Raw genomic sequence first — 14,066 nt, forward strand, 5'->3', positions numbered from 1 at the left:
ATTCTAGAACTTCTTATTCATTTTTCTGAAGTATTACACCAATGAAATCCCTCTTATACCTAAACTCGCTGTTCTACCTGCTGTTCTGTTTTCAGAACATGAAATGAAATGAAATGAAATTTCATTCAGAAATGAAAGATAGGACAAGGATTTTGTTCATTTTCTTTTTCTTTTCTTGCAAGGCATAATTTTGACAATGTTCTTTTGAATAAAACCAGTGACAATAAACCACTTAAGCAAGACCAGACAACTAATAGTATTGCACAATTAAAATATAAATATGGATCACTGTTCTAAAATTAATGGTGGAAAAATCTTACTTAAGGAAACATGCTCTTTAAGAAGCCCCAGTTTGGACCACAGTGATATGATACTGAGCAGTGGTTAAAATTCTGTGATCAGATATAATAGGTTATTGCTGAGCCAAAGTGACATAATCACAAGAACATTTTCTTGATAACTGGAAATATTCCAGTGGTCCATTAGTTTAAGTCTAATTCATACAGTCAAACATTTGAACTTAATTTACACGATATTATGGTAATGTCTGAACTATTGTCAGTTTACATGCACAGAGTTGACAAGTTACAGATAATCAAATTTTATTCCCTTAGAAAATTTCCAGAAGGCAGGATGAGACATACTGCTTGGATGCCAGCTGGTCATTTTGTATACTGGGTTTTAAAAATACCATAAATGAAACTTTTAATACTTTCAAATAAAAACTGATGAAATTAGACTTCCTCTCATAAAATCATTTTCTTGTATGGACCCTTCACATTTTGAGATCTTTTTACTGAAATACTATAAAGTGAATTGGGTAATGGGGAAGAAATTTCTGGTAATTCCTAATGATAAAGTGAAACCTATCAAAATAACAATTTTTTATTCTATTAACATATAATATGTAATGGTATTGTCATGAGAGTGTAAATGAAGAAATGGTAGTTCCAATGTCATTGTATCCAAATATTCATTAACTACCGGTGTGATCACCCACACCCGTAGACTGTACAGGGGTTGGCCAGGAACATTGCAGCCCAGGTCCAGAACTGAGGTATCTAAGTACTCAGACTTGTATTGCCACATCTTTCTGTATAAAGTTAACTAAAAATGAAAGATTAGATATTGAAAGCTAGTTTGCAAGATTGTCAATGTCAAGTGATGCAAAAGACAGCACAGCTGTCTCCTTAAGAGTCTTGTACATATTGGGAAGTGTTAAGTCTTCGTGAATGATGAGACTAGTTGTTCCCTGCTGGCCTGCATCAGTCATAAGGGAATACATTCTCTACAGTCATGGAATAATTTTTTTTATAATCTGTATGTTCCAATCAGTCTGAATCATCTGTCAAAACATCTTTCATCTTATTTCATCTATTGCAGGTCATTTGTAAACCCAGGTGATCTATGAAAATGAAGCCGGAGAACAGAGACTACCATTTGATGGCTGAAGATAAGAGATAAAGATAAAAATCTTTTGGGAGAATAATATAGACTCTAATGGCCTTCTGAAAGAGCTCAGATTCCCTTGACCAGTAAGGGCAGACCATCAACACAAGTCCCTCACCCCAACAAGGTAAGTCTGTCCCAACCTCTAAACTGAGGAAGGCAATGAACAGACCATGACAAATTCAAAAGTGCTAACTACCTAACCTACAATCCCAATCCAGAAACTAAATTTAGAGTGTGGCAAATTATGTGAAATGAGACAGTTATTACCTGAGATAGTTCCATGGTCATTATATTAGTTAAGAAATCTTGAGCTGATTCAAAAGATGTCATGAGATGGCTGTTAAGGCACAAAGCATTAGCAGCTACAGAGGCTCCAATGCCACTGCGGTGAGGAAACCCATAAACTCATGCAGGGACTTCTCTGTCTAGGAAGTGACTGGTACAGCAGAACCAGTCTCAGTTTAACTCCATCTCATGACTCCCACACAAGATAGATACACTGTATTCTATCCAGTTATTGTGTAGGGCACCTCTTGAATTGCAGATTGGATACAAAAAGCACAACCATATCACCTCCTCACTGATTCCTCCTTAATTCGGGCTGAGTTGAATGCCTGGCCAGAATCAACTGCATCAAAAGCAGTCTAGTAGTATCACCCAACAAGCTTTCAGTGATGCAATACAAACCATTTGCATGAAATCATGGACATCTGAAACTTTATTAACCATTGATCATGCACTTAGCATCACGAACCTAAAACCGGCATCTTTGTTTAGCAACACCACACTGAGAGTTAATGACAAGCAATACCAGTGGGATTAATATTAAACCTCTCAGTTCTGGTTACACTGTAGACACGATTTCTTTCTGCCTTGTCTTCCTCTGTCTGCTACCACAGAGATCAACGAACCCAAGTACTCACCATCGATCTCTCCTCCCAGGCCTCTCTAACCCTGGTTAGAGTAGCATTGCTAGAGAGAAAGAGAAACAGCTTGGAACCAAGTGGCATGTTTGTTTGCTTATAAGATAGAAAGGTTCTCTGGGGCAGGAGGAAAAGGCAAATGGAAGAACAGCTGTGGGAAGTCACATGATGTTTCTAGGAAAGCTGACAGTGACCCACTTCTGAACTATAATGTCTTCACGGTGAGAAACAGTGGTGATTTAGTTTCCTGTTCCACTGTTTCCACAGTACTATAGGATTTACACGGGAAAGCTAGAGTTTAGTATGTATTAGATGTCTGTATTTGTTTTCCTGGGTGATGTGGTTTTAGTTGGCTAATTTGCATGGCATTTCTAGAGAATTCATACACCGAGCATTAGCTAGTGATATCTGAAGAACCTATTGATTTAATTTATAATAGACTTTACTATTCAGCCTATTAAATCAGTGGATTAGGGAATCCTCTCTCTTTTTTATTATCTCTAGCAAGGTTGTTGCTGCCTTCAGTGGCAACTATATCTTTCCCTGGTAACGTTCTTGGCAGCACTTTTGTGTTTGTGTTTATCATTGTGACATTTTAATTGTCAATGATCTCCCTTCAGAACTCAATAGGCTAAATTCCATCCACACATACCCACTAATATCAGAATTTAGCCATGTATACTGTAAATTATATATATATATATATACACACACACACACACACACACACACACACACACACACACACACAACATAAAATATGGTTTAAATTAACCTCAGAGTTGCCTGAGTTTTCCTATACCTACTTGCAACTCTGCAAAAAAGAAACAAAATTCTGCACAAAAGTGGTATAATTCATTTTTAAATATAAACGCACAAAACCTCTGAATATCTAAACTTCCTAACTACAGAAACAGTGTAAACAATAACTACCTCCTCAAGCTGATAAGTTAATCATTTCAAGTTAACTAAGAAGAAATGGGATACTTGTGTTCTCACCTGACAGTTAAAACTACTGACTGTACTGTAATCATTGGTCAAGCTTCCCAGCACTGCAGCAACAGTGAATCCTCATTTGTTTTCACTTTATGCAGCCATAAACCATTCAGAAATGTTACTTACTCAATAGCAAGTAACACCATGCTGTACTTGTGATCATCTTTTACCTGCAATATTCAATCTTACCTAATTGAATCTATTTATTTAAACATTTGAAATATAAAATACTTGTTGGGAGCAGAAAAAGGCTCAGATTCTCATGGTACATATCCAATATAAAATATGATTATTTGTTAAAATACATTGAATACATATCAGTGCCAGAACTGATTACAAAAAATTGACTTTAGAACACCTTTTGCATCTTTGTTTTATACTAATATTGAATATTGATCATTTTAGCATCGAGAAATATTTTCCAGAAAAATCACATATTTTGTTTATTAGATGTCAGAAGACATTTTAGTTCTCAGTTTCATCTACTTTTCCTATGTTCTCTTCACTTTTATCACTTTTTCTCTTTTTAAAACTTTAATTTTATTATCTTCAAAGAAATAAAAATATGATAACCGAATGTGCCATCACTTCTGCAGTAAAACATACGAAGTAGGGGGCCTTGTATGTTAAGTTATTTTCAAGGACAGTGGACATGATTCTGATTCCCTTGAACTAGTGTAACTCAGGAATTACTCCACTAAAGTAAATCAGAAGTTAATAATTCCCATCATTAAAACTGGTCAGGAAATGTTTTACAAAGTAATTTCTCTCCCCTCCCCTCCCCCCCCCCCCAACCCTCGCCGGAAAATGCCAATTTGTCAAAATTAAAACTTTTAATGGGAATGTACCAATTTTAATGAAACTTTGGTCAGAAAAGTTTCCCAAGTCCAGGATAGAATTGTGGTCAACTGCCTTGTGGCTAGGGCATTCACTTGAAATGTGGAAGATTCAGAATCAAGTCTCTGATCTAAATCAGGAAGATTCTTCCATATCACAGTGGGTAACCTAACCACCAGGCTATTCTGGGGTCTCTTTCTCTGGGTGTCTATCAAAAAAATTTTAAAAGTCTTGGTTTCATACCAATGTGGAATGGGAAAATTTTTGAAATCTTGTAAATTTTCATGGGACAGGAAAACCATTTCCTGACCAGCTCTACCCATCATTGATTGCACTCTACCTTTACCAACCTGCAGTATAAAAAAGTCCACACATTAAAATCCAAACTCACTTAATTCTAGTGGTTTCGTTTTACAAAAATAAAGTAACAAACACCAGCTCACACTTTCTACTAGGTTTGACTGTTCAGAGGGTATTTTCCCCTTAGGAATGTTCAGTCCACAGTCTAAATCTTTCTTCTCTCTGAGCGAGAATCCCACTTCCTTTATAGCCAGATGGTGATGACAAGACATCTCAGTGAGTCAACCAGCCTCATTTAAACCTTTCCCAGAAGTACCAACACTAGTGGGAGGGTGTTTCAGGAAAACACTGCCAGCCTGATACATTCTCACAACTAATTGCAAACAAAAATTTATGATTATAATATCAGAGGCCTTTTAATAGAATTGACTAAATAAAATAAAGCAATGATGGTTTAGAGATGAGAGACAAAAAATAATCCTCTATTTTTATTTGTTAATCTCCACAAACTATTCTTGAAATCTGCATCATATTCTGTTTCAAACATAAAACAGGTATCTAAGAATTACTCCCCCAACACTACAAACAGACTAACTGTGACCTAAGACGTATTAACTAGAGACCACACAAATCTAAAAAATGTATTCTTCGTTTTTTTTTTTTTATCTCTTACTTCTGTCTATCTCTGCTTTCATCTCCTTTCTTCCTCTTTTTTTCTTTTCCACCTAAACTGTCTGTATTTTCAGGGTTGTTTTTGTGGTCACTCTTCCTGTCTGTTTTCATTTCCTCCTCATTTCAGTCTACTGTTTTCTTTTTTTTTTTCTTCTCCTTGCTACTATACTAGAGTACACTGCTCTGAAATTGCATAAATGGAATTGAATTAACAGGTAAAGTCTAAGACCCTGGTCCTGCCAAGTAGTCCACTTGCCCATTTAAAATGAAGCACATGTATGAGTGTTTGCAGGACTGGGCCTCATGTACTCAAGACATTCTTAGTACATGCTGATATTGGAATAATAATCCGCAGAGGATTCATACTATAGCATTTCTTTGTAATTTTACTAAAATATAGTGTTTACATATTCTGTGTTCCATCTGTAAGATATATACGGTACTTACATAAATAATGTACATTCATGGGCAAATCTTTCAATATTTACTTAGGCAAAACTTCCACTGGTTTCAATGGTGAGTTTCACCTGAATATAGACCGAGTGAGAACTTCAGTATTTGGAAAAAGAACAGGAGTACTTGTGGCACCTTAGAGACTAACAAATTTATTAGAACATAAGCTTTCGTGGACTACAGCCCACTTCTTCGGATGCATAGTCCATGAAAGCTTATGCTCTAATAAATTTGTTAGTCTCTAAGGTGCCACAAGTACTCCTGTTCTTCTTTTTGCGGATACAGACTAACACGGCTGCTACTCTGAAACCTTTCAGTATTTGGGATCATCTTTACAAACTTACAAATATCAGGAAATAGTTTTGATATTTTGTAAATGGTACAAAGAAATTCAACTAAAACACCTTGAAATGTTAACAGCAACTTTGATGGTTTCAAAATACTTAGATATTTAATAAAGATAATGGCCCTGATTCTCCAGCTGAAGTGTACCTGGCACAAGCCCAGAAGTAGGGGGCAAAGGTGGTTTTAAGTCACCGTTATGGCCCCATGCCTAGATCTTAAGGCTGTCCAGGTGCTGCTTCTGTCTTTGGCATAAGTTAAAGCAATTAAAAGGCTGTTTTAGTCTATGCCAACTGCAGGCAACCCCCAGGACCCATTATAGCAGCCAGGTATAGCTTTCCATGGCCACTCACCTAAACTGGCAGCCCAGTGAGGAGCAGTTTAGGAGATGCTAAGATGATTCTGTACCACTCGAGAATCACCCTATGCAAGGGAAGTTATCTTGTGGCTATGGAAACTAGACTTAAGGCTGTTTTGATCCCTGGAGAGTTGCAAAGCAGCTCTATTATACTGATTAATCAGAGCAATATTCTGAAGATTTCATTATTGGAAAGAGTTTCTTTCTAAATGGTTACGCTGATAAAATAAGTCTACTGAGTCAATTATTCCTTATTTGTGGAAAAGCGAAGAATGCTAGAAAATAATCAGTACCTTGTGGCGTAATCTTACTAGAGGCTGATAGGGCTTAAAGTCATATCCTTCCTTGGCTGGCCACCCTTCTGCTCCCAACGAAATGCATCCAAGAAATAAAACAGCTGACCACCACATAAACATCCTTACTGGTTTCCTCCTGTCAAAATAAAAAATAGTAAAAGATTAATGACAGACCTTAATCATTTTTCCACAAATAATCTAATAACTAAAAAAAAATACTTAAATTCCATTTGTAGACTAGAATAGATGCTATCAAAATTATCAAGCATAATTTGTCTGATAGTCAAAAAATGATGGGCTGGTGTTTAGGAATCAAAAATGACTAGGTTGTATTAGCCTAAATATTTTTTAATCAGCATTCAGCACTCATAACATAGCTTGACTGTGGGAGGAAAAACAAAAACCTGTAAAGACAGTACATAAAAGAAAAGCATTGAAAACAAAAATATTTTTTAAAACTGAAGAGGAGAAAAGAAGTAGAACACCAATGACAGTGCTTTTTGCTTATAAGCATATTCTCCAGCATTGCACTGTCTAGTGTAGGATGCCATCTCCAGTATATATTCGCTATTCTAGTGATCATACAGGATATGCAAACGTAAGCTGTATGCAATGCATTGTACATGTGAACACATACCCTATTATATCCCAATATGCTGGTGAGCTTCTTAAATCAAGGTACTGAGGCACACATTTTATGAGCTTCATTAATTATGTCTGCACTCGATATGTATTTCTATTCCACTGACTAAAATCCCGAAGTCCTGTTTCCAGTATGTGATGCAATGTGTAAAAACTGGGTTGGATTCTTAGAGAGAACTCTTCTTTGATTGTTTCAAAAATCCCAGCTGAGCTGTGGCTGAGCTAACTTAGCACAGCTTAGGAAGGTTGTGAGGGAACAAAGATTCTGGAACCTGTCAGGGACTACTCTGATCATTGGCATAAAATAGACAAGACCCAAGAGCTGTTATAAAGCTGCAATTATCTGCAATGACTGCAAAGAATATATAGACTCATAGAATCGTAGGAATGGAAGGGATCTCAAGAGATCTTCTAGTCCGGGCCCTTGGACTGAACATAGCACAGTCCTGCCATACACCTTCCATTCCCCAACACAACATGTCTCTTGGTGCTGTAAGAGTTGTGTTACAAGGCTATTATTCCATCAGGAATAGGCCACCAGAAGAATTCCCTGGGCTGGTATTCACTAATGGCTAATTCTGCTGACTTTGTGGCTCAGCAGAGGTGGCATAAAGAGGTCATAATGAAACCCAGAAGTAGGGCCTCAATCAGGAATCTGGACAGTCTATCCTCAAGACATCACACACAGGAGGATTAGGGGTTAGGAAGGTTTTGTGTGTTTAATGATTTGTTTAGTGAATTTCATTAAAATTTTTTTTATATGTATATGTAGAAGTATTTAAGCAATTTCGCCTTTGAGGAACTCTCCTTTGCCAACCCTAATTACCTGGGCTTGGTACAGGTGCAAGGTAAATCTTTATTACCAGCGACCTATAAAAGATATATCATGCACTATGCACATTTATGATACTATCGAAATTATAATAAAGTATACAGCATGATCTGCTGAAAAGAACGGAAAGCCCACTTCTAAAACCATAGAGTTCAAAAGTATTCCACATAACTCAGAAAACTGCAGCTTCCATTCTGGGTTGTTTCCACAACTGAAACAAAGCATCTTGCTTTGTGTTTAGAAAGCACTCAACATTTTGGGAAATGCTGCCATCTAAATACTGAATAATAATTACCTCAAAAGGGTTGATTCAAGATCAAAGTTTCTAAAGATTTAAAATAGCCTCTCAATTCTGAGCCTGCTTAGAATCAAATCCAAAAAGGCAACTGAAATTTAGTAAGGTGGATTTCATGAGTCACAACATGATCTTCCAGGACCCGTACTTACTAAAATTGTATTAAAGCTAGTGGTATTTAGTTAATGTATTTCACCTTTAGAAATAATTTTAAAAGGTCGAGATTTATTTTTAACTTCATATTCAGCCATTTATATTGTAAATAACATTTAAAGTGTCCTCTGATGTTCACACTTTAAAAAGACAGTTAATAACACAAGGATAATTTATTTCACAATATTTTGAAGTAGCATCTCTAACTTCAGGTGCTGAAACATCTCAACAGCTATTCTTATTTCCATAGGTAATGGTCAATTTGTTGACAGCTCAGTGGGAATGCTGAAAATCATATGACAAATCCAATGTAACTTTTTATGATGCACTGAAACTTGAAAGAGAAAGTTTAAATCCAGATCTTCTCCTTGTTCAAAGCCCAGTTATTGGGCATTGCTTTGGATTATGCAGGAATCAAAAAGGGACAGAATCCTCCTGTTTAGATTCAGGGCATCCTTTGGTGCTGCTGCAACCTCCTATTCTGGGGGCAGGGGAGTTGGCTGATGGAACCACATCAGTTACTCAATTTCAGGCTGTTCATACTCATGTACAGGCAGGCCAAATTTACGCATTAGGGATACAAATCAGACTGTTAAATTTAAAAATAAACAAATACATGGGAGAGTAATATCAATATGCTAAATTTCATACATCATGCACCTTTGATGGCCTTACCTGCACTCTACCCATTATTCCATCATGCTGGACTCATTCTAATATTCCGAATCCCTGAGCAGCTCTAAAGTACTGTCATTTTTTTTAAATCAACATAGCACACAAATGTTTGCTTCTGGCCCTCATCCCAATATGGAACTTCCATAGCAAAATTGCACCGTTTTGGAGGTGCTAGACATACATCATTCAGTCCCAGGCAAGTGACAGGGTTAAAGTCTGAAATCTTGTGATTTATTAGGACTAAAATAGGAAATTTATGTTAATGAAAAGGGGAGAATCCCAGCTAATGCACTTGTTTCTAGCTCTCGCAGGTCCTTAGATATCAGATTTTAAAATTATGACACACAAAAGAGGCTGCCAGGAATTACTGGAAAGTCATAGAAAGTTCATGTCACAGTTGCTTCTGAGGAAAGATGAAGTCTTTTTTTTAAAACAAATTTTTAATATTCTCTGCTAGTTCAGATTTCCTCACTTTCTGTTAATAGTTGTAAGCCTGGGTATCTGTGTGTTTGGTGGAATGCCAGCTTTTGTGTGTTTGACCTATTTTTAACTCATTTGACCTAATAGCAACTGAAGAAAATACCATGCATGTTGATTCATATTGCTTGAGCTATAGTAATCAATATCAGTCTTGTTTCTTGGTACTTAAGAATGACACCTACAGAAGCAGAAATACAGCTGGGAAGGTAATTTATACAAGGTTTCCAGAAAATTCCATTTAAGTATTTACATATGTTCAACCTGTATTATCTGAGCACCTCACATACACAAGACCAATCTTCTTCCTTAACATTATATTTTATACAAATCAAGAGAAAAATCAATACATCTGTTATTGAAATTGGTGCATTTCTCCTTTTAGGGTTCATGTATCTCCAATTGGTATTGGGAGCCCATATCATATGCTATATTTTATAAATAAAAATCTTCTGTCTATTCAACTTCTATAGAGAAGTCTGTAGAGTTTGTAAATGTCTATGGATGTTCCATACATTCTTCTACAAGAAACTATAAAAGCATCCATTGAGATACCAAAATTACATCTGGTTGCGAACTCTTCAGCATTATAAATACCTTCCCTCTATCAGACGCATCAGACCTACATTAATGATTGTTTCTTCCAAAGCAAATCCTAATCTAACCTTTGCAAAATGGCATAGGAACAGGGATTGTTTCACTGCACAAAGGGTGGGACAGAATTTGTTTGCCATGCAGGGAGTGCTACTCCTCTCCCCTGTGAAGTTAAGCTTCAGTGATATCTGGCTTCTTGTACAAGGGAGATGAATGAGGAGCAGATCAGGCTGGAGGATGTACCACTATGCAGCAGAGAGACTACTGCATCTGCTGAAGGGGACTGGTAATGGTTTCTCCTCCCCTTCACCACATGAACGCTTCAACTCCCAGCCCAGCTAACTGGCATGCACAGTGCAGTAGATACTTTTATCATTTAGATGGATTGCTTTTTGTCATCTGGAATGTACTGGAGTCCCCTGCTCTTCCTCCTACATATGCATAATGCCCAGTGATATTAATGATGGTATATAGGGAGAGAAAAATCAAACTACTTAAAAACAAGCAAAGTTGAATTACTAGGAAGTTATAACTTAGTAAGGACCAGATAAGATCTATCCAGGAAGGACCTATAAGAATCACACTTACACTTCTTATAAAAATTGTATGAGTCTCCTGTTTGTGTTTCTTATGCATTTCAGAGGTATGCTGTATACTGAAACTACCAGCTCCACCAACAACAAAGTAAAAAGATGAGGGTTGAGACCTATGCAAGTCATTCTGTTTATTCAGTCTTGAAATAAGAGCTAAAATCCATCTTTATATGCAAGCTGACTTACTATTTACTTTCTCCCTTAGCCTCCTACAGCTAATATCCCTATGCTGCCAATGTGTAGATATGTGGTAAGAACAAAAAGATACATGAGTAATTACACAGAGGCAGAAGAGTGCCCTAGGAGTCCAAGAACATGACTGTGATTAGAATGTTAAAGTCTGGACTATAATTTATTTTTTACTCATTTAATGGGAACTCAACTAAGCTTAAAATATGAACAAGTTGGGGAACAGTGGTTATCCTACATACTTATGTCCATGCTCCTGGCACTACTGCTACTCCTTTATGCTTGTGACTATATCATGCTACATACAACTGCAGTCCTTCAACTCATCTGAAAGCAAGGCTTTTTCCTCTAGAGGTGTTGACCATCATGATTTGCAGGGAGCTCAAGTCTTCCCTTTACTCCAGGCTCCAGTCCTGGATATGTAGTGAAACAGCTGCTTTCCCCAAAGTTCAAGCTGTTCCTCTTTATAAGGGCTACTTACTATTTCTGGCTGTTTCTGTATTTATGGTATTCACCAAGCCCCACCCAGCTTTCATTCCCTCTTAGCACAGACCCCCCACCCCTGTCTCAAAACCTAGTTCCCTGGAGAGCTCCCACCAGCAAGCCACTACTGTTGCTCCTTCCAGGTTTCCCACCACATAGTCCTCCCTAGTCCTCTTCCTCCTGAATGTAAAGTTGCCCTTATATAGTACATCATCCTTTGTTTCAGCAGTCCCTGATTCCAGTCTGCAGTGATGTGGAGACTACAGCTTCAAAAGTTCCTGGCCTTGACAGGGCTGAGGCCCTTTAACAGATGTTCTGGCTCATGCCTGCCCTTAAAGGGCCAGCATGGTCTATTATAGAGGGATGCTTTTGCATAAGTAAACTGATGCACAAAAAGTTTCTGACTCTGTAGGTTCTGTAACTAGAACACACTGGTGGTAATTCAAAGTCAGATATGGATGCTACTAATACCAGGCTAACACAGAGGAAAACAAAATATTCCCAGCAAATCTTTGGTACTGAAGAGTTGAAATGGCCCTGCAGTATAGAATATTGGCATATATTTCATTGTAATTTTGGAATTCAAGTATACACAAAAAATGGTATTTTTCTTTTATTTTCTCCATAACAATAATTTAGAAAAAAAATATATGTAGAAACAAGGAAACTTGACTTCTAATGTTGTGTTAAAGCTTATTTGTATCTAGTATATTGGTGAAAGTGTTTGAAAGTAGATATTTGTTAACCTCTAGCTGATACTGACCGTGATGTTAACAGTTATACATGCTAAAACTGGCCATCCACTTTTGGACCTCTGCCTCTCTTGTGCACTAGAGGAAAGTTCCATTGTATAATGAAAATGTAGGCTACAGAATAGTAATTTCACATAAAACAGAGAGGAAAGTCACATTCCACCACTCTTCCATCTAAACTGCATAAATTTGGCTTCATGTGGTGTGAAAGAATAGACCCCTTACAATTTTAAAAATTATTTGACCTTGAAGGGTTTTTTCTTTGTTCTGGTTCAAAAGAAGAGAAAATTATTACACGTTCAGTCTTCTGACTTCATTGCGTCTTACCTTGATGAGCACTTAAAATGTAAATTAAAGAAGAAATGCAGCTTTTAGGACAGACTCTGCCTAAAATCCCTCAGGTATGATGTCTGCAGTTCTTATTTGCTGCTCATTTCATTTTTGTCAAAGTCAGACAAAATTTCTCTTGAACTTAATGCATAATGTGATTGCTACAATTATTATTTCTACCTTAAAAGCCATTGAAGAGAGTACTACTCTTCCTTAAATCAATTACTATTTTTTATTACATCTTCATTATAAAGAGTAACATGATTTACATATTATTATTAAATTTTGAGGACTAAACAAGGAGGGAAACTGACTATATTAAATAAGTGGAGACACTAAAACTTCATCCAAAATCCACACTGTCCCCTTACTGTCCTACATGAGTGGGTACCAAAAGTCATGATTTGGCCCTTTGCATGCGTATAATGTCTAATGCAATGGAACCCTAATTCCTGTAGGCACTACCACAGCACAAATAAAAATACATTTAATTTGAGAATGTAGCCACCAGGAAAAATATCATTAAAACATCCTAGAAAAATGTTACTCTTTTATGTTGTACTTGAAGGATGTCTGCCATGATTCAACTACAACAAATTACATTATGATCTTTATGGTTTCCAGTGTGCATTGCTTAAGCACCCAAAACACCAACTGATGTTAATGACCACAGACTTGGGCCCTAAGTCTTGTTTGGTTATTGATTTTAATCTAATCATTAAGTATGTAGTAGCTGAATAACATTTTCATACATTTGTCTTGTGTAATTTTACATTCACATAGAATGGATAAGTTTGAGCACAAAATGGCAGTGCCCTTTTCTAACAGCTAATTACATTAGGATGTGCGGTACATTTATGTACCATGGTTTTACTGCGATATAAAGTAATAGTCAACACTAAGACTTGTAGATAAGTAAGGGAGCTGAGGATAACTGATGGATACAATTAGAAGTTATAGACCAAACTATATCTCAAAGAAAATAGAGCATTGAAAAACCAAACAGATTTACCAAAAATTCTAATATGTAGAGGGGAAAAAATGTTTTCAGGAAATATATTTGCTCAACAAAAGTAGCTTTTCTTTTTTTGGACCCAGCAAGTGAAAAATCCTGCATCCTTTGTATTTTACTTCCCTTACTGCAAAGGGAGATGATATTTGGAACAGTGCGGAAAGAGGGCTCTACTTTAATTTTTTGAATCTCCTGAACATAAAAACTGAGTGCCCACTAAGATTTACTCTGACAGTCAATGGTGTTGGAAATGTCATAAGCATGAGTCATGTAGAGTGATTGAGTTGGGACAGAACAGGGAAATACTTATGCTGTATGTGTAAGGGGAATAAGGGGATAGTTGGAATCTCGTAAGAGAAACCCGTGCTATGCCCCAGGAGAAGTTAATTGACTAATATCTTTTTCCATAT

At 36.7% G+C, this 14,066-nt stretch overlaps 1 protein-coding gene across 6 annotated transcripts in view; it reads right to left on the reverse strand.

Annotated features, from left to right (window-relative positions):
* FSTL5 (follistatin like 5) overlaps nt 1-14,066 on the reverse strand; it is a 639,703-nt gene that overhangs the window by 532,228 nt on the left and 93,409 nt on the right. For all 6 annotated transcript variants that reach the window (XM_065596497.1, XM_065596498.1, XM_005299299.5 and 3 more), the window contains one exon: nt 6,627-6,765. In XM_065596497.1, the coding sequence (XP_065452569.1) occupies nt 6,627-6,765 (139 nt within the window). The remainder of the gene's footprint in view (nt 1-6,626; nt 6,766-14,066) is intronic.

Source organism: Chrysemys picta, chromosome 5, assembly GCF_011386835.1.
Source record: "Chrysemys picta bellii isolate R12L10 chromosome 5, ASM1138683v2, whole genome shotgun sequence".
Lineage (NCBI taxonomy): Eukaryota > Metazoa > Chordata > Testudines > Emydidae > Chrysemys > Chrysemys picta.